This window comes from Anomalospiza imberbis, chromosome 18 (assembly GCF_031753505.1).
Source record: "Anomalospiza imberbis isolate Cuckoo-Finch-1a 21T00152 chromosome 18, ASM3175350v1, whole genome shotgun sequence".
Taxonomy (NCBI): domain Eukaryota; kingdom Metazoa; phylum Chordata; class Aves; order Passeriformes; family Viduidae; genus Anomalospiza; species Anomalospiza imberbis.
Window position 1 is genome coordinate 3,170,625 of NC_089698.1, and position 26,402 is coordinate 3,197,026.

Genomic DNA, 26,402 nt, shown 5'->3' on the forward strand with positions numbered 1-26,402 from the left:
GGGGCGGGAAAGGGGAGAGAAAAGGGGAAAGAAAGAAAAAAAAACAAAAAAAAAAAAAAAAAAAAAAAAAAAAAAAACAAAAAACAAAACAACACCCCAAACCCATCATTTCCCTGCAGCGCCCGGGACGCGGAGCGCCAGGAGGGAGCGGGGGGAGAGCCCGCCGCGCCACCGCCCAGCGCTGAGGAGAACGCGGCGCCGAAGGGAAGGAGAAGCCATGATGGCGGCTGCCCTCACACCACACGGAGCGCGACCGGGAGCGCCGTGCCCGCCGCCGGCCGCCCCTCCCGCCGCCCGGGACACGGTGCTGCCGCAGCCTTTCACATAATAAACCCACCAGAATTCGGCGGGGAGGCCATTTTCGTGGGCTGGGTGGCGGCACTAAAGCACAACTGCTGTGAATATCAACTGCGTCACGGCTCTCCATCTGTAACACTCAGGCTGCAAAGGGTCCCTCACTTGGAAGGAAACTCCCTCATTTTGGATATACTTCCAGAGCTCCTTTTTCCCCCCTCTCTCCAAGTCACTGCCTCTCGGTATGAAGGATTTTACAGTGCTTTCTAGGGAGACATCCGCCATTAAGACTCACCGTCGTGAAAAACACCCCCCCATTTTGTTGCCTGTTTTTTGTCGAGCTTCTGTAATTAGACGGATAAAACATGTAAGGGATCCCTACCACCACCACCGCCTTCTCGCCTTTTTTAACATCAACCTCACTAACATCTTACTGTTCACAGGCAGATTTTTTTTTTTTTTTTGTGCTTTCAATTTAACAGCCACGTAATGCCTGCAATGGATTCACAGCGTCTCTCCGCACCAAAAAAAAACCAAACCCACCCAGGGCTGAGGACGACCAAGAGCTTTGTGCAGAAAGAGAAATCAAATCCCTCCCTGAAAACAGACGTTTCAGAGGCACTGTTAGATGTTTCTGAGGAGAAGGAGATCGCCAGCGCTTTCAGACGACCATTGGGATCTTTCCACCCAGGACAATGCCATTAGCTACAGGCCTGGGCTGTTTGTTCCTCTGCAAGGGCAAAAGGGTTTACTTACCCGCACACCATAGTTGAATGCAGCTCTGAAGGTGAAGTTGTTACTCTTTTTTAAAATAATGGCTATAAGTATATATATGATCTGTATCACCACTTCTCTCGTAAGTTTGCGAGCCAAAGCGGATCTTGTTAAGATAAGTTACGATCTTTGTGTGACAGTGGTCTAGCATCAAAAAAAGAGGAAAAAAGGGGGAAAAAAAAAAGCTATAGAAAAAGTCCAGCTATGTTGACTGACCGTACACAGGCGAGGACTCCTGCTCGAGGCTTAAATCTACCTTCCTGTGGCAGATTTACTCTGTACATAAAAAGGACGTTCAGTGTTTTTCCACAGAGCACGCAGACACTAAAAATATTCTCCTCAATAGTTTTAGGCTGCACATGTCAGTGTGAAAACACCTAGTTAACATTTGCTGGTGCTAAACAATTTGTAAGCATATCTTAGCCAGATAGTTTGCTTTATAAGTAAAATATTTCAAAAAGCATAAATTGGTTTAAACAGACAAAAACATTAGACATGCAAATGAAGGCTTAGCAATAAGGACCACTTCAGTAACATTAACATGAAAACTACACTTAGCAGCGAGGACAGAATGGATTGGGTACTTACAATGTAAGAGGAAAGAAAGAGAAAAAGCTTATCATAGTAAAATTGCCTTATTTTTTTGCCAGAATTTACTATTCCTATACCTATATTTAAAACATTACCTTTCAAGCACCAAAGGAGTTAATAAAAATGGCCAGGAATCAAGTGTTTAATACAAGAGAGAAGTCTCACAATATTTATTGTTCAGTCATCAGAGCTGCTTAAAGCTTAAAAACCCCCAAAACAACGAAAAAAAATATAAAAAGAATGTATTTACTCTTTTTCTGTTGGCATTCGAAATTGTTAACTGCTGACATGGGGTGTGCCATGACCTAGTTACACAAGACAAAGATGGATCCCGAATCATAAGGGTGAAAAAAAAAAAAATCCGCATTACTTTTTTTTTTTTTTTTTGGTTAAGGGTTTGATATATATATATATATATATATATTTAAATCCTCCTTCTTCAGTGAGTCGTCTGGCACCGTGCTAGAGGCTCCCACCACCCCGCGCGGTGTGGATTCACATGGCGGATCCCCCTTTATGGAACAAAGGAAAAGCCCAGTTGGCCATTTCGCTCCACTGCAGAAAAAATGGCTGCGGCTCCCGCGGCCTCCCCTTGCCTTCTGCCGCGCCGTGCTTTCACCCCCGCCGTCTAATAGCTCAAGCCCCATGGAAGCCGCGCTCCCATTGGCTGCGCCCGCCGCGCTGCCGCCGCCCCAGCCAATGGCGCGGCCGCTCCCGGGACGGCCGCGGCCCCGCGCCCCGGGACGGCCGCGCCATGCGCCCGCCGAGCTCCGCCCGGCCCCGCGCCCGCCGAGCGCCGGGGGCACCGCGCCGCCCGCCTCCAATACCGAAAACAAAATGGAACCTCCCTGCTGATTGGCTGATGAGGGCTCCGGACCTTTAATAAGCAAAGCTGCTCCCCCATCTTCCATCACCCCTTCCTCTGCGTGTGTTGCCCCCCACCCCCCCGCACTCTCCGCCGCAGTAGCGCGGCGGGTCCGCGCTCCACCCGCCCCCGCGGTCGCCCGGGCTCGCCGAAGTCTTCCCCTAAAAAAAAAAAAAAAAAAAAGAAAAAGGAAAAAAAAAAAAAAAAAAGCGAAAAAAAACCCCCAACTTGTCCCACCTATAGGTCCATCTTGTTTAGAAACAGTTTGCTCTAAGGTAAATGCAGCGGGCAGATTCCACTCGCCCCCCCGCATGCCGTTAACCCCGCGGCGGGGAGGGAAAAAAAACCCGCGCGTCCCGGTGGCGGCCCATGCGGCGGCGCTCGGCGGCAGCGGGGCGGCGGCGGGCGGCCGCGGGCCGGGGGCTGCGCGGCGCGGCCGCCGTGAATGTGCAGGCGGCGGAGCGCGGTTAGGCGTTCGCGGCGCTCGCAGCGGTGTATTGTGGGATCCCGGCCGCCGCCAGCAGCGAGCACACACACAATATGTGGTGGCTCGCGAAAACGGGAGGCAGGAGCCTGGCGGGCAGCCCGCGCCGGTAACCGGCCCCATGTGAGACGGGAGCTCGCCTTTCGCCGCCCGGAGACGATCGGCCGCCCAGCGCGATGTCTTTCCGAGAGACCAAGGCGGGGGAAAAAGCCAAGCACCCTGAAGATCATGGCAAAAAGCAGAGTTCAAGTGAGATTGGGTCTTTTTTTTTTTCCTCCTCTTCTTCTTCTTTTTTTTTTTTCCTCCTCCTCTCCTCCTCCTCCCTCTCTGCCTCTTGTCTGGTTGGGGTGGAGGGGGGGACCCGGTTGGCAATTCCCCCATTTTGGGGCTCGCTTCGCGGTGGATTTCCTCCCTGCCTGGGTGTGTAGATCGGGCGGCTCGTTAAAAAAAAAAAAAAAAAAAAACCAACAAAAACCCACACCGAAACGAAGATGTCTTTGTTGAATATTTTTTTAACTTTATGGTTTTTAGTATGGTTTTTCTTTCTTTTCCCCTTCCCCCTTTCTCTCTTCCCCCCCCCCCCCCCCCCCCCCGCGTTCAGGTTGGATCAACGGAATGGAGAACAGCACGCAAGCCAGCACTTCTGTCGAGAAAAGAAATCACCATTGGAGAAGTTACAAGTTGATTATTGACCCGGCTCTGAAAAAAGGACAGCACAAACTCTACCGTTACGATGGGCAACATTTCAGCATGCCTGTGAGTGGGGGGCTCCCGGGTTTCCCCCGTTGTGTCGTGTCTCCCCTCGCCAGCCTCTGTCTTACCGGCGTTTTGGGGGCTGGGGGTCCCTCCGGGTCGTGGTAATCCTCGCCGTTGTGCATGTGTGTGGGAGGGGGGTCTGGGGGGGACACGCACAGCCACCAAAGTTACAGCCACCTGACACTGTGTATTCAACTGTCAGGAGCCAAACCTGCGGCTTTTTTCTGTGTTTCCAATCTGTGTGCATTTCCCAGCAGTATTGCAATTTGACACGTGTGTGTGTGCGCTTTCCCCTTCCCTTGAGACAGCCCGTGCTTCCTCGGGATTTATTTTTTCTTTTATTTTTGTCTTAAATTTCAAGTCTTGTTATTGCTGTTTCTATGTTTTCTCTCCTCCTCTTCCTCCTCCTCCTTCTCCCAGAACTCGGGGATCGCTCCTGTGGATTGTGTCAGGGATCCCAGAATAGGGCGAATATGGACCAAAACTAAGGAGTTGGAGCTGTCTGTCCCCAAATTCAAGGTACTGCCCTGACTTTTGGCTTTAGCTCTGGAAACTTGTTTATCTGGGAGTGAAGCCTGAGTTCCAAATAGTTTAATGGACCGTTTAAATGACAGTCATATCTATATTAACATTGTTATTTAGCAAACTGTTTAACAATAATCCTCTTCTATGAGGATAACAAGAAATCAATGCATCTGTCTAACGAGATCACTTGAAGGTTTTGGAGCTGCGGCTTCTGGGGCGGGGGGCGGTGGGGGGGGTGGGCTCTCTGCTGACAGGACTGCTCAAAATGCATCTTTGTAGCCCAGAAAGGAGCCGGTTCCAATGAATGGCTGCAGCGGCAGAGCCTCTGCTCGGCTCCGAGGTTCACCCAGAGCCTTGGAGGTTTTTTTTTTTCCCCCCCAAAGTTTGCAGGATGGTTTAACCCCCTCCCTCCCGGGCCATCCTTAGGCCCCTCCCCCACACTCATTAACAATGCCGATTATTTTTATCGTTCCCCACCTTGTGCCCGTTTCCAGATTGATGAATTTTACGTGGGGCCAGTGCCTCCCAAGCAGGTCACCTTTGCCAAGCTGAACGACAACATCCGTGAAAACTTTTTGGCCGACATGTGCAAGAAATACGGCGAAGTGGAAGAGGTGGAGATTCTCTACAACCCCAAGAACAAGAAGCACCTGGGCATTGCCAAAGTCATCTTTGCCACTGTCAAGGGTGCCCGGGAGGCTGTGCAGCACCTTCACAACACTTCTGTCATGGGCAACATCATCCACGTGGAGCTGGATACAAAAGGTAAGGGGGCACGTGTGGGCCTCACGCGTTTGGGGTTTGCAGAGCCCCTGCCCGTCCCACTCCCACCACAGGGGCTGTTGCGTAGGGCAGGGACCTGGAGATTAAAAATACGAAGGGAGCCGGCAGCGGGTCTGGTGTCTGGGGCCTGGGCGAGTCACGTGGAGCCAAATGTGTTGTCTGTTGCTAAGAGACAGCCCTGTAATTTGCAAAATGCTGCCATCCTGCCTGTCCCCTGCCTCTCCCCTGCCCGTCCCTGTCCCTGCTCACTGCCCTCTCATGTCCCTCATCTCCCTGCCCCAGGCTGGTCCCTCTCAGCCACCTGCCAGGGCTACTGGACCCGGTGGCACCTGCGTTTTGCAAACTTGGGATTTTTGGGCAAGTCCTGGTGGTTCCTGGGACCCAAATCTGTGGATTCCGGTGGCAGCAGCGGGGCTGGGTGCTGTCCCCTGCGTGCCTGGCATTTCATTGATACTTAGAGCGGGCTGGGGGCTGGCACAGCAGAGTGCACACGCAGCACTTGTCAGTGTGTGTGAGTGTATAAGTGTGAGACTGGCTCTTAAAGCGACAGCAGCTCCCCGTGCTGGAGGAGCCAGCTCCCAGCCCCACTCCCGAGCCCTCAGAAGCCACATAAAGTTTCTGCAAGTGTGAAGGCATTGCATTTGGTTTGTTCTCTCTCCTCCAAGTGTGCTAGTGAAAGGGCTTTGCTAAAATCTGCCTGAATTTTAGAAAATGTCTAAGACTGAGGGGGTGTGGATCAGTTGCTGATTGTATTTCTACATTCTAAAGGTGGCATTTCTAGTTTAAGACTGGCTTTCTGCACTCTTTCTTGGGAAAAAGATACTGCTAACACCATTTTGTTAAAAATGCTGATATTTTTGTTCTGTATTTAAAGGTTTCAACAGTTTAGTGCACAACCAACAGAGCAGTTGGTGTGCCACATGTGATAGAGTAGAACAGGATGTTTATTGACATTACTGACCACTGTTAGAAGAAAAATCACAGTAGCAGTATAATATTTTCTATTGGGAGCTAGGCTTGACCTTACATGTGTATACTTTGGAATTCTAGTATCAATAATTTTTACAGACAGGCTCCTTCCCCTGCTTTGAAATTTGAAGGTAAAAATCACATTTAAGAACAAATTAACCATTTGCAGATTTAGTAATATAAGCTAAAGCTGTTTTGTAAGTGATGGATGTCTTAATGACAATCATTTTAAACAAGCTGATTATACTGCCTTCCTTCTTGTTCTCCTCCGTTTATAAACTATGCTGCAAGTCTTGACCAGGCAGCTGTTCCAGAAAGTTTGTAGCACATCGGAGAAATGAGGGGGGGGGTTTATGCTTCTGTTTCCTGGGAGAAAATGCTGAAGTCAGTTTCAAATTGCATTGCTGTTTTGTTTGCCAGCTTTATGCTCCTAATGTATTTTTTTTCACACTGTTGCTTCTCTTTCGTTCTAAAAGAGTAGGACTGTCAGTGTGCTATAATCTGTCAGAATCAAGTAAAAATGGTGTTCCTAAAATAGCATTAGCAGGTTAGGGCATACTTAAATTATATATGTATCATTTTCACCGTTTCTTTCTAGTATTCTGCTTTGCAAGACAGTGAAATGTTGGTTAAAAACTTTGTTTTCACAGTGTAGCAAAATAAATATTATGAGTAAAAGTGTCATTTTTATCTGTCTGGTGTGAGCACAGGCCTGGGAATCTGAAACTAATAAATCCATTCGCCTCATCTGAGACAGGGTTGTTTAAAGAAACCTCTCTGCTCAGTTTATCCATCTACAGAGTGGACACAACTAGTAATTACCTGTCTTAGAGCAATAGCTAGGAATAATTTCACATTCATAAACCTCTTTGAAATTGTAACTTTTCCTGTGTTATGTTTGGGATCCAGGAAGAACTATGTAACAATGACTTTATAATTTTTTAAGAACAAGTGAAAATTAGCCTAATACTTCCATGTCTGTGGCATTGTAGTGTCAGGTGTGGGTGGTGTGTGTTAATATTTCAAGCTTATATTCAGACTCTTGCAGTGAAGAGATCTATTTTGTCATGACTTTGGTTGAACATAGACAGTTTACGTAGTTGAGGATGAGGCTCAGGACTTTGTGCAATGAGATTTGATACCCAAATAACTTCATCTGTAGCATTTGTGCAAGATAAATAAGTCTTTTTCAGGACAGAATTGTGCTAAGGGTTGCTTTGTTTTTGAATTGAATGGGGTGATTCACAGGGAGTTTGGGGTTTGATCCTGCACGACTTTCTCATAAAAATGGTCCTGGTTTTGGTGGAGGTATTGCTTGAATTAATTTTCTGGGCTCAGGTGCCTGGTCTGTCCATTTTTCTGTGTATTCTTTATCTCTCAGAGCAAAATTCAGACAGTTTCAGGGTCTGATGCTGTTGCCTTTGAAGCTGATGACAGATTTCTTACAGACTGCAAAATAAGTAGGATTAAGTTTTTGTAGTAATGAAAAATTCAATATTAAGAAACTGGGTCTTTGTAGACTTTAGGAATGAAAAGGCTGAGACTCAGTAATGCTATATGGGACAGTTTGCTTCTCTGGCTTTATTCTTCGAAGGATGCCACTGAGTTCTCCTTAAGCCAGGGGGGAAAAAAAAGATTAATTGGTGTCTTTTTGGAAAGACAGCATTAACGGTTTTGTCTTCAGCATTCCCATGCATTGTGTTTGCATTAGTAACAGGCAGTTCTTATGAGCAAGGTGTGTAGGGAGAGCTTTCTGAAGTGGCTCTGGGTGTTGGCAGAGGCTTCTCCCTTGGGTGAGAGTGTCACTTCTCAAATCTGCAAGCTTTGCTTGGCACTTTGGAGAGGAGGGAAACGGCTGTGCTCCAGAAAGCATGGTAAAGAGCAGAGCTGCCAAGGAGGCTGAGAAGAAGAAAAAGGATTTAGAAACCTCCTTGTCTTGGCTGGAGAAGGGAGTGTCTGACTTCACCTGCCCAGCAGATTATTTTAAAATGATCCCTGCGAGCTCTGAGGTGATAACTGCTCCTCTCTTGCATGGATGGAACGGACTGGGAGTGGTAGCAGGGTCACGTGAGTGTCAAGAATGTGTATTTTTACATGGATTGTGATATTTCTTTTTAATCAACTCTTGCATTGTGGTCTGTGCAGGTGAAACCCGCATGAGATTCTATGAACTGCTGGTTAATGGTCTTTACACTCCTCAGACCCTCCCTGTAGGCACCGAACAGGACGTGTCCCCAACTGGGAACGAAGCTCTCCAGGTAAGTGTACTTGTCTTTTCTTAAAGAAAAACTTCCTGGAAAATCCCAAACATTAACATTAGCATTTTAACATTTTTAATTTATCTCTATTTGTGTCTTGCTGTAGTTCTAATGGATGTTATTAATTCACATTTAAATAGAACTTGCTCATAATTGCCATAGCAAATGTACCTCTGAACGTGGAGCACGTGGCTGATGTGTGCCTGCTTTGCACGGGAAATGCCTTTTGTCTTTCTGAGTGCAAAATGCCTACAGAGCCAACAGAACGTGCCCTATTAACATTAGAAATTCCTGCAGTTAGGACTGGATCAGATCTGTCCCTGAGATGAGATTTTTCCCTTGAAGTCAGGGGAATGATTTACAGTGGTACATTTGGCCTGGCGTCTGCGGTGTGTAATCCTCAGCACGCACCGACTTCAGCCTTGCTTAAAGGCTAAGAGGTGGAAGGTGTCTGAGCTTCAATAGTGGCATCAGTTTTCCAGAATCTTAATTAGTTGCTGGAATCAACTTTTAATAAAAGCAGTGGACAGAATTCCTGCAGGCTTCCAGGTTTCCCTTGATATTTAGGGCACAATTCTCTCCGTGGCTTTGCAGGATTACCTGCTTCCCTGCAAACCCCACTGGGATGAGAGGGCCAGGGGGAAGGGAAGCATGTTTGTGTGAATTCATCTGCCTCTTTGGCTTGTCTAAATGTACTTTGGCTCCTCATTGTGACTTAAGAACTGATTTTAAGACATCAAATTTGAAAGAGATTCGGAAAAGATTTTTTTTCCTTCTCTCTACTCACACAACTTCTTAAAAAGTCATGATTTCATTAATTCTGTAATCAAGTGCTCTCAGGACAGGTAATAGCTGTACATTGCACATGAAAATCCCATTGATCTGAAAAAAGGAAAAGTCTCCTCCCACCAAAGCACCCCAACAGCAGCAAGGCAAAACCCCAGTATCCTTTTAACAAAAACATAAAAGAGGTTGGTTCTTCCTTACCTCCCAGCAAGGTGCTTTTAAGGGCAGGAGGGAAACAGGTAATGATTTTGCTGGGACCCCTGCTATGAGTAGATCCTGACTGCTCATTTCTGCTACTTCCACATCTCAAATAAAAATGGGCAGATTTGTTCTTACTCTTTTTTTCAGGGTTAACAGCAAAACAATTGATGGTATCACCCAAAGCAGTCCCTGCTGTAATTATCCTTAAGATTCTTTCTCTAGATATTGTGCTCATGTGTTATATTATTGCCCTGAATTGATTTTTTTTCCCAATTACCACCAGAATTATTGCTTTGTGAGTAACTTTTAACCGTTTGCATCATGGTTTTGACACTAGGATCTGCCAACAAACTTGTTTGCTGTTGTAGTTCAGTAAATTACTCCTGACATTTGCTCCTCCTCTCATGCAGAGCAGCAAAGATCTGACAGTTCTGCAGTCCCTGCCTTCAGGCCATACACAAACCCCACTGAAAAACAGTCCACAGCACATCTATACTAAAGGTGCAGCAGTGTGGATGTTGTTAAGAACCAGCCACGTGCTTCCTGCTTGTTTCTGTGGGTTTTAGGACAGTTGAGGAAGAAACTTTCTTGATGTCTTTCTGGTCATGGTGTCCAGGGGGTCAAACTGAGAGCAAGTCCACACTACTGAGTGGGTGAGAAGTGTGAACACAGCAGGCAGGTGAGAGTTCAGCTTGAGTTTGATGGTGCTGGCATGTTATAAGCAGGTCATTTTACATGTCTCTGCCTACCTGTGCTTAAGAGGTCTCACCAGTTGACTACCCTGGTGTGCTTTTAGGCAGCTGGAGCTCAGTCCATCCTCTCTTGCTACCAGGAGGATTCTCACTGAGCTCCTGCTTTGCATTATGGAAAATTGATTCTGGAGCTGATGATAAGTGTGGCACTGTTATGACTCAGCAGAGTCTGAGCTGGAGCAGGGCTGCTCCTAGGAACCCCCTGAACGTGCCTGCGGAGTGAGTTGCAGAGTAGTTACTTGGCTGCTCTGTAGGTTTGTAGGGTTTCAGTTTCAAATGGCATAATCAGTAGCACTCTGAGCATTTGACTTTGTGAAAAGCTTTAAAATGGTGTTTTGCTGCCAGTTGAGAACTTTTTGTACTTTTTGTACGTGTAGCCTTCTCCCTTGTTACAGATGAGTGGTAGGGAGGATGGTGGGCCAGCTCTGCATATGTTTGGCTGCAGGCTGGCAGTTCACTCATTTGTATGTTTTGATTTGTTCACCAAAAAAAAGATAAATTGACAATTTCACACAGCAGACTTTGCTTATTTTCTTCCCTGTTTGCAGTTTAGACAAGCATTACATAGTTGCTAGAAACTGGAACTCTTCCAGCTAACAGTGGTGTGGAAGTCTCCTGTTCACCTGATGCTCCTGGGGGTAGTTTACAAGGGAAACTTGTATCTGCTTTCTTCTTCCTCCCCTTGCAGACAAGTTACTCTTTGCCTTACTTTTAAATCAAAGAAGACTGTTAGCAGTGGATAATGGTTTGTGTTTTCAGGGATGCTGTAACCTATTTATTTTTTTGCCATGGAAATCAGCACAAACTCTCGGGTGCTCAACTCCTCTGAAATCCAAACAGATTAGACAAATATCGTTGTAGAAGTGTGTGTTTAGGTGCTTTTCTGTCTTGTGTTGTTACAGTTGACGGACTCCCTGAAGCGCCTGAAGGACAGTTCCCTTTCTTCCGCGGGATCCTCCGTTACCCCAAACAGCAGCACGCCCTTTTCCCATGACACAGCCTATTCCAGCTGCCGGCAAGACACCCCAAACTCCTACAGCCAATTCACCCCACAGTCCCAAGGAACACCCCACACCCCGCGCCTGGGGACGCCGTTCTCCCAGGATTCCACCTACTCCAGCCGACAGACGACGCCTGTGTACCATTTTGGGCAGGACAGTGGGTACAAACCCAGGAGGCACGAGACGAAATTTACGGATGCGTACAACCGTCGCCCGGGACACCACTACATGCACAACTCGGCAGGGGTGTTCCGAGGCACCGAGCATCAGTTTAGTACATTCAAATCCCATCAGCAGGAGCCAGTTCAGTTCTCTCACACTCCTCCCCTGAGCCACTCTAGTTCTTCGAGCTATAAATCTGCCTTCTCCCCCTATCAAGCACCAGCTGTTTTTCCCCAATCCGACGAACAGCCGTTTCCCCAAACTTCCAGGGAGACAGAGTACCGGAGACCTGCACCGCCTCCCACCGAGATGGTTGTGGAAAGCAGCGCTGCCCCGAGCATCGATTTTGTCCCAGTGAAGGAGAAACCGGAGGAGCCTCCGCCCTTGCCCGACTCGAACTCTGTTCCGGAACCGAGCACAGCGTCCTTCTCTCAGACTCCAGAGAGGAGCGAGACCCCTGGCACACCCACCATGGAGACTGAGATGCAACATAACAGTTTAGACTCAAGGATTGAGATGCTCTTAAAAGAGCAGAGAACAAAATTACCCTTTCTTAACGAGCATGACTCAGATAATGAGATCCGAATGGAGGGTAGCCCTATTTCCTCCTCTTCTTCCCAGCTCTCCCCCATCCCAACGTATGGTTCGAACTCTCAGCCCGGTTTCAGGGGTCAGACGCCTTCCTCACGCCCTTCCAGCACAGGCTTGGAGGACATCAGCCCCACACCCTTACCTGACTCTGATGATGATGAGCCCATCCCTGGGACAGCTTCTCTGAGTCAGAATTCCCGGGGGGCATCGGAGGCCAGCATGACTCCCATTGATCAGCTGAGCAGGACCTCCAAAATTGAGACCTCGGAGGCTAAAGAAATGGTGCCTGGTGACCAGACTCCAACATCAGAAAAAATGGACGAGGTAAGTGAGCTGGAACTGAGTTATGAAGCTTTGCATGTGTCCCCAGAGCTGGACAGGGTGGGGAATTGCACTTGTCTTTGTGTCGTCAGAGCGTGGGGTTTCTGATGGCTTTTCCTTTTACTCGAGCCAGCTGGAAATGAGTTAGATGTGACACAAAGTAATGGTCTCAATCAATTTGTAGTCTCCAGCTTGCTTTATTTATAATACCAGCCTGCTGCAATTTATAGCTTCAGGAGAGCTCAAGGACTGCACAAGCCACCAAAGTTTGGCCAGTGCTCAGGCTGTGTGAATGTCCTGAGTGTTGACAGACACTTAAGCCACTAGAGGAGTTAATGGAGCACTTTCTGCCATTGCTGTGGTCCCTGAGCAGGGGTGTGTATGCAGACACACACTTGCTTAACGGGGCTTTCATGTTGCACCGAAGTATTGAGTGTATAGGGTGTTTGAAAGCTCTCCAGCTATTCCTGCCATCTGGTTCCAACGGGAGACAGTTGCTGGGTTTTAATACTCACTTTTCTCGGGAAGGAGGGAGTGTTTGAAAGGGGGAGGTAGTTGACTAGTGGGGGATATGCTCCACTCAGTCTTCCAATAATAGAGTGGAGAATGTTGCCTCTGCTGGGGCATTTGTGGCTGAAGGGGGAGAGAGAGCTGAACAGTGTGGAGCAGTGCCAGCAGACAGGAATTATGTTGCACAGTGTGTCTGTTTGGGAGGTCTGTTGCAACAAATGTGAGTATCACTGCAGTGGATGTGTTGGTCCTATTGTGCTGTGTCAAGGAACAGTCAAAATACAGATCTTTGCAAATGCCAGACCTTTCTCCTCAATGTTTACAATGGTCATGCAAGCAGATGAAACTGCTGTCCCTGGTGTGCAAGAATGCTGCAGTCAAGAGGGCTGGTCTTTTGTAAATGTCCCGAGTATGGTAGATCAATTTAATTTACTCATGAAAGTTTATTGGGGTTAAGCTGGCAGAGTGGGTTTCCCTCCAGTGGTTTGCAGTTGTGAGGTTTTCACCAGAGAAGTGGCTGCATTTTGGGAGAGGAGGAGCTGCTCCCGTAGCCATGGGCTTTGCAGGATGTTTCACTGGAGGGAAAGCTCTGCAGCCGTAACACAGTGCAAGTCTGGGTGCTAAACAGTGAAAACAATGTGACTGTGCTGGATATTTTGTTTTTTTCCTGCATGCCTTTCCAAACCTGCTTGTCCTTGCAGTTGCCAGTTTAGCATTTGAAACAGTTCAGCTGCTTGAGTTCTCATTCATCATCCAGGCTGGCCCAGGCTCCCCTCTTGGGAGGCAAGTCCCTGGCTGGTGGTGCCTGATGATGTGTTAATTAGGAATGGAGTTTTGATTCCTTAAGCTCCGGTCTGGCAGGCTTAAGAGGGACACTGTTAGTTTGACTAAAAACCAGTGAGGAAGACATCCCTCATCTCCTTGCATTTCTGGGTTTGTATCTGCTGTCCTTGCACTCATGCAAGTGGGGTGTAGCCAATTCTGAGTGTGTTTAGGAAGATGGGTAGGTGCCAGCGTGGTGTGTGGGGTCAGGCAGTTCCGTAGCTGACACCGGGTTTGGGGGACTGGCTGGGATGTGATATTGTAGCTTGTGATATGGGGCAGCAGCGTGCTGATGTTGAAGCCCATGTTAAATCTTTTTTTCCCCTTAATGAGCTGCTGGTGTCAGAAGTTCACATCAGTGGTTCTGTGATACAAAATTATGTAAGTGCCTCAATCCTCTGCAGAAGTCAGAAGGGTGGTAGCAGGGTATCCATGCAGGTCATTGCTGCTTTATTTGTCTCTTTCCCCAAAAAAGTTGATGTTTGTTGTTGGAGCTGTTTATTCAAACTTCCTCTTGGTTACAAATTGCACTAAGCTATTCTGACATGTTTGAAAAGTTGCCTGTGCCTTTCATTGCTCCTTGTGATGCAGAAAAAACGATCTCCATGTGTTTTTGCTTCCTTTCCCCACCCTTCTCCCCACACAGTTTTTTGCTTTAGAAAAAGGCTCTTCTGGCTTCCCTTTCTTTTGCTGAAGGAGCAGAGCTGAACAGTGACTTAACATAGGCTGAAATTTGAGCTGCAGCTTTCCAACTGAGTTAGAGAGGGGCATTGAGTCTGTGTAAGGGCTGGAAAGCTGAACCTCCAGCTTCAGCCTATTGTGATACCACTATTCTACTCCAGTCCTTCAGAGAATCCTCCAGCAAAACAGAGGGAAGGCAGATGCAAATAGTTCTTGTGACTGTGTGGCTTGGGGAGCAGAGCAGGAGTGATATCTTAGTGTAGGGAGGCTCATTATGTATCATAAGGAAGCAATAAAGGGCAGAGGGTTTGAACTTATTTACTTAATATTTGGCCCTTCAAGGATCAGAGCAGCCCCAGGCCAGCTCTCTTTGGGTGGGTGCTCTAGCTGGGAAAATCACAGGATTCATGAGGATGCCAGCAAAGTCACAAGGAAGTTTTTCCTGAGGTGATCAGTGCTTTTGAAGGACCTCCTCCTGTTTCCCATCAAAACAAGCACGATTTTTGTCAATGATTGCTGATACAGTAACATCTGTTCTATAGGTGAAGTGCTGTCAAATCATCAGGCAGATTAACCCCCCCAGACTTGCCATAAGAAAAGGAGGTACAGCCAAGCCCAGAAAATGCTCTGATTTATCGTGCAAGACCCTGGAGTTTGATTTCAAGATCTGGTATGATACTCCTAAGCCGGAGTTTGGCAGGGATTTTGGGTGTGGGAGAGGAAGGGCTGTGTGTCTGTCTGCAACACCTAACCCGGCTAATCTCGGAGCAGTGATTAAGGTCTGCAGAGAAAGCCCAGCTAAGCTTAGCCAAGGGACCAGGCAGAGAGGTGGAACAGTGGGATTTGGGCAGTATGAGGTAAGGGGAGGAGAAGGATCCTTTCCAAAAAGAGCAATCTACCAGACAGGAAGGCAGGGCAGAGAGGGCTTTTTCAAGAAACTAGAAGATGGCAAAGAAAAAACAGAAGGAAAAAAGCTGAGCTGCATCGCTATATGAGGGAAATTTTTGAATGAGCAATGTACAAACTCTCCTTCCTGTGTGCTCGAGAAGATAAAAAGGAAAGAATTGTAATAATTTCTTTTCACGGGATTTTTGCTGTTTCGGAAGTGCAAAGGTTAAGTACGTACAGTTTGACGTTTTGACATCCCATCTGAGCCAGGTCTTGTTTTGGCTTGGCTTGTGGCAGGAAGAGGCCCTGCCTGTGTGCTGGAGAGGGTGACAGGATTGCAGCAAGTCACTTTGTTGTATATTGATGATGCCTTTCATGTTTCAGCTTATGAATGTATCAGTTTGTGTGCATAGCCAGTGTGTAATAGGAAGACTGTATGGTTGACAATGGTATTTTTCCAGATTTATAAGTACAAAAGCACTTTTTAATTGAGGGATCAGTAGTCTCCTGTCCTCCTGATAGTTTGACTAAGCACTGACTTACTGAGGTGGGAGGGGTGCCTTAAAAATGCCAAAGATCATCATAAAAATAAAGATCCTGAAGCATGAATGAGGCGAGAGCTGTCCTGCTGTTTGCTGGGAGTTTTAGCAAATGGGTTGGGGAGTGGAGTGGCAGTTACACAGTGCTCAACAGCCCTAGAGACCCTGGAAGCCACTGCTGTCACCAGCTGTCTCACACGGCTGTTGGGAGTGTTTTGAATGCTGTGCTGGGTGCTGAGGTGCCTCTCGCAGGACAGCATCAGCATCCCTGGGACAAGCTCTGTGGATGCAGTGGCTCCTCTCACAGCTGCCCGGGAAGAATTTCCCAGCTGTGCTTACTCACAGACAAGGTGGGTCAGGCTCAGCCCTGCAACAAGCTCTGCTGAAGTCCCCGAGGTTACATCTGGGCTGAATTTGCCCTTTGTATTGAAGCGTCTTTGGGTTCTTGTGTGGCCATGGCCAGAACTGGAAGAAATTTTTGTTGAAGTGTCATATTGTCCCTCTGGAGCCTTAGCAGGATGTGATGACATTCCCCTCAAGACACTGCCTCGTGTCTTGTGCGGCTCCATGCTGCTGCATCCCCATCCAGACTGGGCATTGTTTCAGTAGCTGGTAAATGATTGCCCATTCCTGCAGAGCCAAATTCAGCCTTTAGTTTTTCACACTCCGGTGAGACAAAGCAGAGCCCAGGTGTTGTCCGGGCAGTGAGAGGAGCTGTTGAGGATTTTGGTGCTAGCAGTACCTGCAGTAGTTGCCCCAGGGGCAGTTGATGCCCCTTGGAGCTGAGCTGGGCAGGAGCAAGTCCATCTGTGTCTGCAGGAGGATGTTCTCTTCCTGTACCCTGCTCCCACCCATGGATTGTGTGGGTCAGAGGCAGCCCCTGGGACACTGCTGATGAGCCACATGGAGCCTCCTAAAGGTGAACCCAATCTCACTCTGCTGAGGGATGTCTCTGGGCTGAAGAGCTCAGAAGTGATTTATTCAAGGTAAATGCACATTAGGGTTGAGAAGGTAGATCCTTAAGAGCCAGGAAATTCGATACATTCGTTTCCACAGTAACTGTGCAAGAGCCCTTATGCCCATTGGTAGCTGTTAGTATATATAATATATATGGGTACATCTGGGATCCAGTTTACAGCTGGAGTGGGATTTATCATTTCTGGAGGGAGATGGGGAGAGTAGATGGGGGAAATGGTTGCTCTGAAGGTAGCCTTTTAATTGAAGAAGGGAGAAAAACCTGAGAGCTGTGATTTATACCCAGTCTCATAAACACTTTTTCAAATTTTCCTGCCTCCTGAGCTCTTGCAAATGCGATCATGCCTGACAGAACCGGTTCCTAATGGAAACTCAAAAAATAGGTATCATGTTATGACCATGAATTTCCAGAAATGCAGCCAGCCAATGCCCAGGCAGCAGAGATTTGGATGACTGCTGTGGTTTTACATGTGAATTACACCAGCCATGCTAAACCTGTGAAATTAAAATGATAGTGAACTGCTTAAGCTGTGGGTTCAGTTCTGCCCTCCCTGACCCATGCACAGCAACAGTGAGAAACCCCAGGGGCTTCTGGGGATCTTGTGGAGTTTAAGCTTGTTCAGAAGAGAAAGGCAGCACACAAACCCCTCAAAAGGTGATTTAAATGTGACACCACAGTGGCCCACTCGCCCCTTTGAGAGCTCAGTGATCTTTTCAGCCACTGAGTCCTGAGGAGGAAGCAGGCTGGGGCAGGACTGCAGCCCTGCATCCTCCCGGAGATGCTGAGGGCTGAGGGTCAGTTCCTAAGTAACCTGACCAAGGCAAGGATGTCCAGGCTCCCACTGCAGTGGAAGTGCAGGTTGTTATTTTACCTTTTTTTCAGAATTGATGCTGGAAGACCACAGGCAGGGACTGCTTTCTTGTACACTGATTCATTTACCACACGACAACCTGCTGCTCATACAAAACTTTATATGAAGCAGAGGAGTCTGTTCGTTTTTGCAAAGTTGTATTTCACTTTTGACTTTTTGTATTTTGCTCTGATGTGATTCTTTGAGTGCTTGCAGAGTGGTTAGCAGAGCAGAGAGCTTGACCAGACAAATGTTCAGTAGAGGAAGGAGCAAGAGGTAACAAGCCCAGTGTCAGTTTTACAGTCACTTTTTCAGAGCAGTGTTGCATAGGATCCACCTGGCATTCCTGATGATACACCCCTCATGTGTGTATGCTTGCTGGGGGAAGGAAACCTGAATGGAAAAACATTTGACTGTTTGTGGTTTGGATTTTTTGGATACCAAACAGCTCCAGTAGAGTGAGAGAACGTGTCTCTGGTTGATAACAGAGCTGGAAATGGTGAAATGCTCTGGAGTGTAACTGAAAAAATAGAAAGCAGGCTGTGGTTGGGAGGCTGAGTGGTTCTTTTGCTCTCACACCAGGCCAAGGCTTTGAGGCTTTTTCATTTTGCATACCTGATAGAACTGACATTGCCATTCCTTTTTATAAATCACTGTTCCTGACAATACTCTCACCACTAGCTCAGTTTGTTCTGTTTCTCCACCAGTGACTTTCTGTAAATTTTCCGTTCCAGGCAGAACCTGGCTGTGTATACTTGAACTGCTTGTTAATAGGTAGAGCATTGCTTATTTTGCGTTTTTGTAATCTGTAGATGCCTCTGCACTGCAAAGTTAGATCCAAATTATGGTGTTTAACCACAGCACATAGCTTAGAGTGGAATAATATCTGCAAGTCTGAGCTCTGCAGACCATCCACAGTTAGAGAGCCATGGGCCATCTTCCTTTTGCTGCTTGCAGAGCTCCTCCTATTCTTTACAACACTCAGGATTTAGCAGTGACGATATTGAATGTTCAGATGTCATAAATGCAGGCTGTGAAGCCTCACACTGAAGTGACACATTTTCCTCACAGTTTCTCCAACCCATTATCATTCCAGTTGCGTTTCGCATCTGATGGCTGTGAAAAGTGACCAAGGGAATGCAGACAAGTTACTGGATGGCGGCGTGTGTTGCAACATGCAGTGACACTGAGAAAACGTGCCAGTGTGTTAGGTAATCAGTAGAAATATTGAGAAAATAATTGCTGTTAACATATTGTGCTGGCAGCCGCCAGAACAGCACTAATTTCTGGGTCTGGTAGTGAAGATGCCGGAGCAGCCGCTGTGTTCTATATGTGTCTGTGTCTGACACAGAGCACTGAGCAGACGAGCTCTTATTCAAATTTCTGCTGGCTGGTGCCTTTCCTGGAGTCCTCTAAATAGATACAGTTCATCAGTAGAATGCTTTTTCCATACTGCATCAATTTTGAGGCCCGTGACTTTGCCACCCCCCTTCTGTTAATTTTAATTTTCAGTTTGGGGTACTTATTTGTACCTAGTGAAGACGGGGCAGAACTCAAAATGAAACTTGTGAGATCGTTAACTCTGTGCATCACATACCTGCCCACGAGGGCTCCTTTGACCCAGACATGTTACTGCTGTCTCAGGATTTATTATGAAAGTACAGTACTTGCTTTTGAAAATGGCCATTCATCATGACAAAAAGATTGCTCACATTTTGTGCTCCTAGAAACAAAATATTTAAAAAAACAAAGACGAAAGAAAATGGTAAAGAAAAAAAAAAAGTTAAAAATGTTTTTTTATTTGCGTAGTGCTAAAATAAGGTCAGCATCTGCTTTCACACATTTCCAGCAGTGCAGACAGGCCTCATGAAGTGGAAATAGCAAGGCAGCAGATTGAGGTTTCTCATTTCTCTCCAGGCTGGAATAGGTGGAATAGGTTTGCTCCTCTGGCTGCTGCAAGGGTATTTCTCTAGGAGCAGTTTGAGTAGAGGAAGTTGTTGGTGGCTTGGGCTCCCTCCGGCAGTGGCTGAGCACAGAGGGCACCGCCTGCGCCGGAACCGAAACCGCCCGGACACGGAGCTGGCAGCAGTGCCCGTGCTTGGGAGGCTTTCCTGCAAAGGGGTCAGACAGCTGGAGCTCACCTTGCAGTTTTCCCTCAACTTTGGCACTTTTTGGTGGCGTTTGGAGTTGCTGGCTGCTCCGAAGGGCTGTGTTTGGACTGTGTATTTCTGTGGAGTCGATAACAGTGTGTGAAGTGCAATTACCACACACCTTTGACCAGCTCCCCTGCGTTTTGCCCAGTCTCTCTCGGTATCAGGCAGTAAGTCAGGGAGATAGTTAGGAAAAAGGCTCTGAGAATGGTGAGGAGGGGAAGAGGAGGAGAAACAAAGATGGTCCTGCCAAGGTCGAGTCCTTCCTGTCTCACCTTCTTGCCTACACCTTCAATCATTCAAGGTGGGGTGTCCTCAGGCTCACTGCTGCCCAGATTCCCTGTGCCACTGAGTGCAATGGCACAGAGCCTTAGGAAGAAGAGGGCTGAGCATGGTGTAGGGTGGGTGACATCAAGGACGGATGGGGTTTTGATTTTCCTGGGCCTTTTTGCTGTCCTGATCAAGGAATCTGATGTCTGCTGCTTTTGTGGGTGACGTGGGGTGGGAGTTTCTCTCTTACATCCAGATTTTTTCCACAAGAACTGTGCTTGGCAGTGAGCAGACACAGTTTTATGTTATGTCCAAGTGGCCTGTTCTCCTCCTGTGTTGCAGGATCAACATGTGTTGCACACACCAGGGAGAGACATTCCCTGCGGAGCCTGGAGAGGGATTGCTGAAGCAGGCGGCTTTTTTCCACATTTCCCTTTTCCCAAAGGAGCTTGTTATTTCTGGTGCCTTGTGTATCCTAGGCAGAACAAAATATACTTATTTGAGGTGATAGCAGTGTTGTTTGGTGGAAGCAGGAGCTGGTGTGATGTTGGCACGTGGCTCTGGGGACTGTTTCCAGTCCTTGTTGCTAAGCAGTTGCCAAATGTGGCATTTTGGTCGGCAGATGTAGCTGAGAGTTTCCAGTGCAGATAATTGAAATATTGTCTTTGAAGGATGCAGATAAATGTGAGCAACTGTTATCATGGTGCTACAAGCATTTTGCTATTGTCAGGAAAAAGGAATACTTGGAAAATATGAAAATCCTTCGTACTGCATGAAATTATTCAAATTGCAGCTATACATAAAGGGCAATCTACCGGTGGAATGTATGCCATGGAGATGTGTGTGAAGGGATTAATTTTGACAAGGGAATCTCAACAAATTTATTTGCTTGTTAATATAGCGTCAGGTGGGATGCATCTCCTAAATTACCTCAGAAAAGTGGTAACAGCAGATGGGTTTGCAAAGCTGAGGTGTGTTCCAGGTCAGTGAGAGGCAGGCAGGTGGTGAGGGTTTGGTGGCAAGGGGGCAGCCCAGCAGAGCCCTGATGGAGGATGGTGTCCTGATGCTTTTAAATTCCCTGGGAGCTGGCATTGTGCTGGGGGCACTCAGCCTGGCTGCCAGGCACCTGCAGTCAGTTGTGAGCCCTGCTGGGTTGGATGTTCAGGCTTCAGCTTGAGGAAGTCTTGTTGCATGACTTTGTCTTGGGTTGTTGCTGGGGCACACATGCTGCAGTCAGAGAAGGGTCAGTTTTTGCAGTATTTTTACTATTTTAACTGAGCTCTGGTATCAAGAGCATCGCGTGGTGCAATTGTGTTAGTGAGGCACAACTTTAGGATCACGTCCGGTGAAATGTATTGATGGTGGTTGGTGATATAATGACCACTGTGCAGCTCTGGTGCTTCAAAAGGTGCTGAGGCCAAACGGTGCTAAGTAATAAACGATGAGCCACAAACCACCACAGCAGCTGTTCCTGCAGAACTGCTTAAAAAATAAAAAGATGCCCATGCCTTCCAGCTGAACACCTGAATCAGTGAACAGGGCATGGAATGCATGAGCGCAGAGCTGTGTTTGCCTGCTTTTGTGCCTTCCTCACAACTGTTTCACATAACTCTTTAAATAAGTAACCTGGCTTTTTGAGACTTCATATATAACTTCAAGCTAATGAACCAGTCTAATAGGAATGCTGCTTTAAAAATACCAATAAAGAGCTGTGTGATGGAGAGGGGTTTAGCTGTCTGCTCAAGAATGGGCTGTGGTGATGCTGTGCTGCTGTGAGCTTCTGCAGGGCTTCACTCATCTCGAGCATTTTAGCAAAGCTCTTTAAAGCAGGTAGTAAAGAAGTGAGTAAAGGAAGCGTCATCAACATGAGGAGGCCTAGGAGAGCCTGAGAGCTGGAGTGGTGGGTCTGAGGAGCAGAACATGGATCACCTGGTGCTGGCTCCTGAAGGGCTCTGCCGTGGACATGCTGCCCTTCCACTTGAGCAGTCACCTGTGGAAGAGCTTGATTACAGCTTTGCTGCGAGAGAGAGCAGGAGAGACTTCAGACTGACTCATGAGTAAGCAAGGAAAAGGCACATCTCTACCTTTCCTTGGCTGTGTTGTTGGGGGTTATTTCCTTTGGGTCTGCAGTGGGTGCCTTGCAGCAGCCTGTCAGCAGCTCCCCTGGGTCCCTCCTGACCAGCAGATCTGCGATGCTCAGCTCAGTAGCTGCTGCTGGACCTGTCTTCCACAAACATCTAATCCATTATTCAACCCATCTGCACTCCTGAGCCTGTGCAGTATCTTGTGACAGTGCAGTGCACAGCTGAGTTTTGTTCTAGGTGAAAAGTGTTTTCATGTGTTTGTTTAGACCTCCTGCCTGCTAATTAGGGGACAGGTGGGGAAATCAGCACACTTTACCTCTCCTCTCTTTTTTGCATATTTTATGCCTGCACAAATGGCACTGGGAATGCAGCCCAGCTGGGGGGTATTTCCACTCTGGTGCTTTAGAACACTTGCGGTTTTACAATTCATTTTGCATACAATGGGGATAGTTTGATAGTAAAAGTTTGGTGTCTTCTTGAAGGCCATGAGAAATGTTATGTCCTGCACAGAGATTATTTTTGTTAAGGGGTCAGTCAGCAGTTAGCAGCCACAAGGATTATGTTTTTATCACCCAAAGGGAGTGGTAGGGGGAAAGAGTTGCATTTCCCTCATTGAGCAGGTTTTGAAAAAGGACAGCTTGGAGGTATTTCTTGCTCTTTGTCTTAGTAAAAGATTTTTATTGTTTTAATTAATATGTTGCATTCTTCAACTGATGAGCCTGATTCTGTCCTCTCTAACTGCATGCACTTAGTTAAATCTGAGTACAGCAAGAGAAGAAAAATCTAAGCAGGAAATTAAGCAGTGAAAAAATCAAGCTGCCTCCAGAGAGAAGAGAAATGTTACCACAGGGGAACAGTTTCTTGCTGGCTTCACCCTTACTTTTAGGGAAGAACATCTACTCAACTGCTGGAAATAGGCTCCTCAGAGTGAAGCATCTCCTGTGGTCTAGCTGGGTTTTAATGCATCTACTGCTTTGCTGGGAAGGACTTGTTAGGTTTGTGTTGTAATGCTCAGAAAATGAGGAGCTGCTAAGCTCATTAGGGTGCCACTCATGGCTTGTGGTCACTGCTGTGAAGGACTCACAGCCAGGGAGGGTTTGTGTCTCCTGAGCCTCCCATTCCCTGGGGCCACTCCAGGCTGTGTCCCAGCAGACCCAGAGCACTTGTGCCACCTCCAGTGGGGGCTTTGTCCAAAGTGGGTAAATGCCTTTTGTCAGTCAAGGTCATGTGGGCTGGCTGAACCATCTTCTCTGCAGCAATTTTTCTGGGAATTCAGAAACACAGATGTCCTATTTTCCTGTCTGGGGTGATGGTGGTGACTGTCTCCAGAACAGAAAGCCACAGGTTTCCTTGTTTGAAACCATACCATGCAGCCACCATGACTGCAGTTAGGATGATAACAAGGTCCTAAAGATCTTATTAACAGTGTTCCCTCTTTCATGCATATTTCTTTTCAAATAGCTGGTGCTGGGCTGGAATGGAGCTGCTGGAAGGAGGGCAGTGTGGAGGGCAGGTGGGAGTGAGCAGAAGAGCCTCAAAGGATGAGACTGATAAATAATCTTTCTTTTGCCCATTCCCCTTCAAGACCCAAAATTCCTTCATTTCTGCCCTCCCTTCTGAGGAGTCTCCGTGTTGCACAGGTTTGTGTTGGGGACATCCAGGTCTCACAAATGAAACCACTGAAATGTAGATAGCACTGAACAGGACATTGAAAATGCTGCCATAACTGTGATAGCCATGTGATTTCAGATACTCAAGGGTACAGTAGTACTCTGTAAAAGGGGAAGAGTATCAAACTGGCCTAGTTGTGTTGATTAGAACTGTTTAAATACAGCATGTGTACAACCTTTTCTTCAACATGCTGCTATCAGCTGGGGAGCTAGACTGTTTTCCATGCCTATCTCCTTTCTTATCACCCTCTTGGTAGCAAGATCTGAATTCATGGTTCCATTTGACCTAAGGTTTAAGTATGAGGGTGAGGTCAGGGGCTGGCATGTGAGCTCCTGCCTGGCACTGAACTGTGAGAGATCTGTGTACTCTGCTCATGCAGTTATTGCAGGGTGGGTTTTTTTTACTTATAGGTGGACTCTGATCTAATGTTGCCAGTTCCCTTTATCTTTGATTGCAAAGTACCTTCTTTAGAAATATGGGTGCATTTCTGCACACCAGTGTGAAGAGCAAGACAGCGTTGCAGAATCATTTGGGAAATGAGTTCTCTGTGTACAGTGTGATTTCTTCTGAATTCCTTGCTTTTCTTTGCATCTTTAGAGAAGAGGATGCTGCCTCAAGCTCTGCGTCTTTTGTATGTGGACAGACCTTAGAATAAAATAATAGCTGAGGTGCCAGAAAATGACAGAGGCGCCCATTGCATGTGTACCAGTGCCTTTCTGTTTTTCAGAGAGACTGTTGAGTTTGTCTCTTGGATTTGGCTGGTTAGTTCCCAGAACTCTGCATCACTGAACCTGGTGTCTGAAAAGGGCTTTACCTGAGTAAAGCCAGTCAGGCTGTATGAAAGTCTTTGGGAAAAGCAGAGAACATTCCCTGACTAATTTATCTGTAGGGGGCATTTTCTTGCCACTCTACCATCCTTTTATGCATGACTTAGCTTCCCAGCCACTAAAGCCTTTGAAGTTAGATTGCAAATAGCTCTTCAGCTATCCCTTCCCCCCATCTAAAATAGGGAAACCAGAACAACCATTGCTGTGGAAAGAGCCTGCCTTGTTACATGGCTTCCCAATGTTAACACCCCTCTTTTTTCCTCCTTCCTTTTCCCTACCTCCTCCTCCCCCCATAAAGAAACCCTTTTTTTTTCCACCTTAATAAGATCTACTTAAGACTTGAGGGAAAAGGCCATGGTTCCATGAGATGGTAAATCCAATTTTAGGGTGTTTCATATGTGATGAAAAACACTGTGGCCACATGACACTGGCCCTGAATTGGCACACATTCGCCCTGCCGCTTCGGATTTGTCCACATAATGCAAGAGGGGCGACTGTGCGGGCCAGCCTCGCGTGGGGGCACTCACAGGCTGCCCAGGCCTCCCTGGGCTGGGCTGGGGGCCAGGGACTCCCCATCTCACACTCTCACTGTATTTTGTGACCTGCCCAGTCGGGTGTTCGTGTCGGTCTCTGCTCAGATCTGTGCAGTCTGGGTGTCTAGAAGTTTCCAGTGTCAGTGTTGCTGAGTGTGGACCCCAGGGATGTTATGTTGGCCTCTCCCTGCAGACACCAGAGAGTCTCTAGTGCATGGGAAGCCCAGAGGTAATGTCTGGCTGCTCCAAATATCCCTTCTTCAATGATCTTGCTGACAGGAGCAGTGTAACTACATCATATGCCGTGAGGTTTGCAGTTTGGAGCCTCCTCCTCTTGGGAGGGAGAAAGACCTGAATTAAGCCATCCTCTTTGTGGATGGCTTACTAACGTACTGACAAACAGAGCAACCCCCTCAACCTAGCTCTCTTTGCTAGTTCATCTCTTCAGGATTTCTGCTGAGGCAGATCTGGCAGTTGTTTTCCCACTGGCTTAATTCCTGGCTCTGAGGATTTCTGTCCTAGGAAGCACTTGCAGTGGGCTCTTGAAATCCACATTGAAAACTGGACTGTGGTGCTGTCTTGCCAAGAGAATGGATTTTTGAAAGTACTGAATGATGATTGAGTGTTCTCCCCTTGGGATCACATTCCTCAAGTGCCTTTTTTCTGCATCAGTAAAGATCTGTTTACCTTAGACCGTATTACACAGGCTTCCCATTTCTTTCTTCTTGCTTCACCTAGAATTGTCTGTCCTGCACCACTTGCTGAATGAAAGAGGTTCTTAGCCTTGTGGAAATGCCTAGCAGCTGCCTGGGTGGGTTTCTTACTCCAGGATCTATTTCAGCTTCTGGAGGGGAGAATCCATGCATCATTTCCTACAGCCACTGGAGATCCTATGTACAGTCAAGTAAAAACAGCTTGAACCCCTCCTGTTCAATCACTGCATTAATTTTCTCCTATTTTTGGTGGGGATTTGTGTGGACCATTTCATGCCCTGTGTCAAATCAGGGGCTTTGCTTTGGGAAATACTGATTTAAGCAACTGCTAAGTTCCTTTCTGTGGAGATGTTGATGTTATTCCACTGTCCTGCAGGGAGACAGGATAATCCCCTCTGGAGTCTGAAACAGGGCCTCGAAGTGTCAAGCCCCATTTCAGCTACTCAGTGCATGTGAAGGCCTGCAGGAAGTGTGGTGTGGATTTGCATGAGGCTGGATTGCTCTTTGGCACTGCTGTCCATCCTGCAGGAGTCATTTTAGCTTGTTTTGTCATCTTGATTCACTAGATTTTCTGATGATGGCATGGACTGTTGGGCAGCTGTCCAGCTCTCCTGCTGTCCTTAAAACATGAGTCAATTTTCTTCTGTTCCTAGTGTCAGGAAATACTGGAAGTGAGTGATGAGACCTTTTCCCTTTGTAAGCATTAGCCCCGTGTGCCTTCTCCTCAAAAGCCCTTCCTGCCCTACACTGACAGCCCAGTTGAGCTGTCATCCTC

At 47.2% G+C, this 26,402-nt stretch overlaps 1 protein-coding gene across 2 annotated transcripts in view; it reads left to right on the plus strand.

Annotated features, from left to right (window-relative positions):
* Positions 1 to 2,750: 2,750 nt before the first annotated feature.
* The window catches only part of SETD1B (SET domain containing 1B, histone lysine methyltransferase), a 48,558-nt gene continuing 24,906 nt past the window's right edge, over positions 2,751 to 26,402 (plus strand). Inside the window, exons 1-6 of one of the 2 annotated variants that reach the window (XM_068208475.1) lie at positions 2,751 to 3,257; positions 3,610 to 3,764; positions 4,185 to 4,283; positions 4,784 to 5,054; positions 8,187 to 8,299; positions 10,941 to 12,116. In XM_068208475.1, the coding sequence (XP_068064576.1) occupies positions 3,185 to 3,257; positions 3,610 to 3,764; positions 4,185 to 4,283; positions 4,784 to 5,054; positions 8,187 to 8,299; positions 10,941 to 12,116 (1,887 nt within the window). In that variant the 5' untranslated portion in view covers positions 2,751 to 3,184. The remainder of the gene's footprint in view (positions 3,258 to 3,609; positions 3,765 to 4,184; positions 4,284 to 4,783; positions 5,055 to 8,186; positions 8,300 to 10,940; positions 12,117 to 26,402) is intronic. The other variant, XM_068208476.1, reaches the window with a different exon arrangement.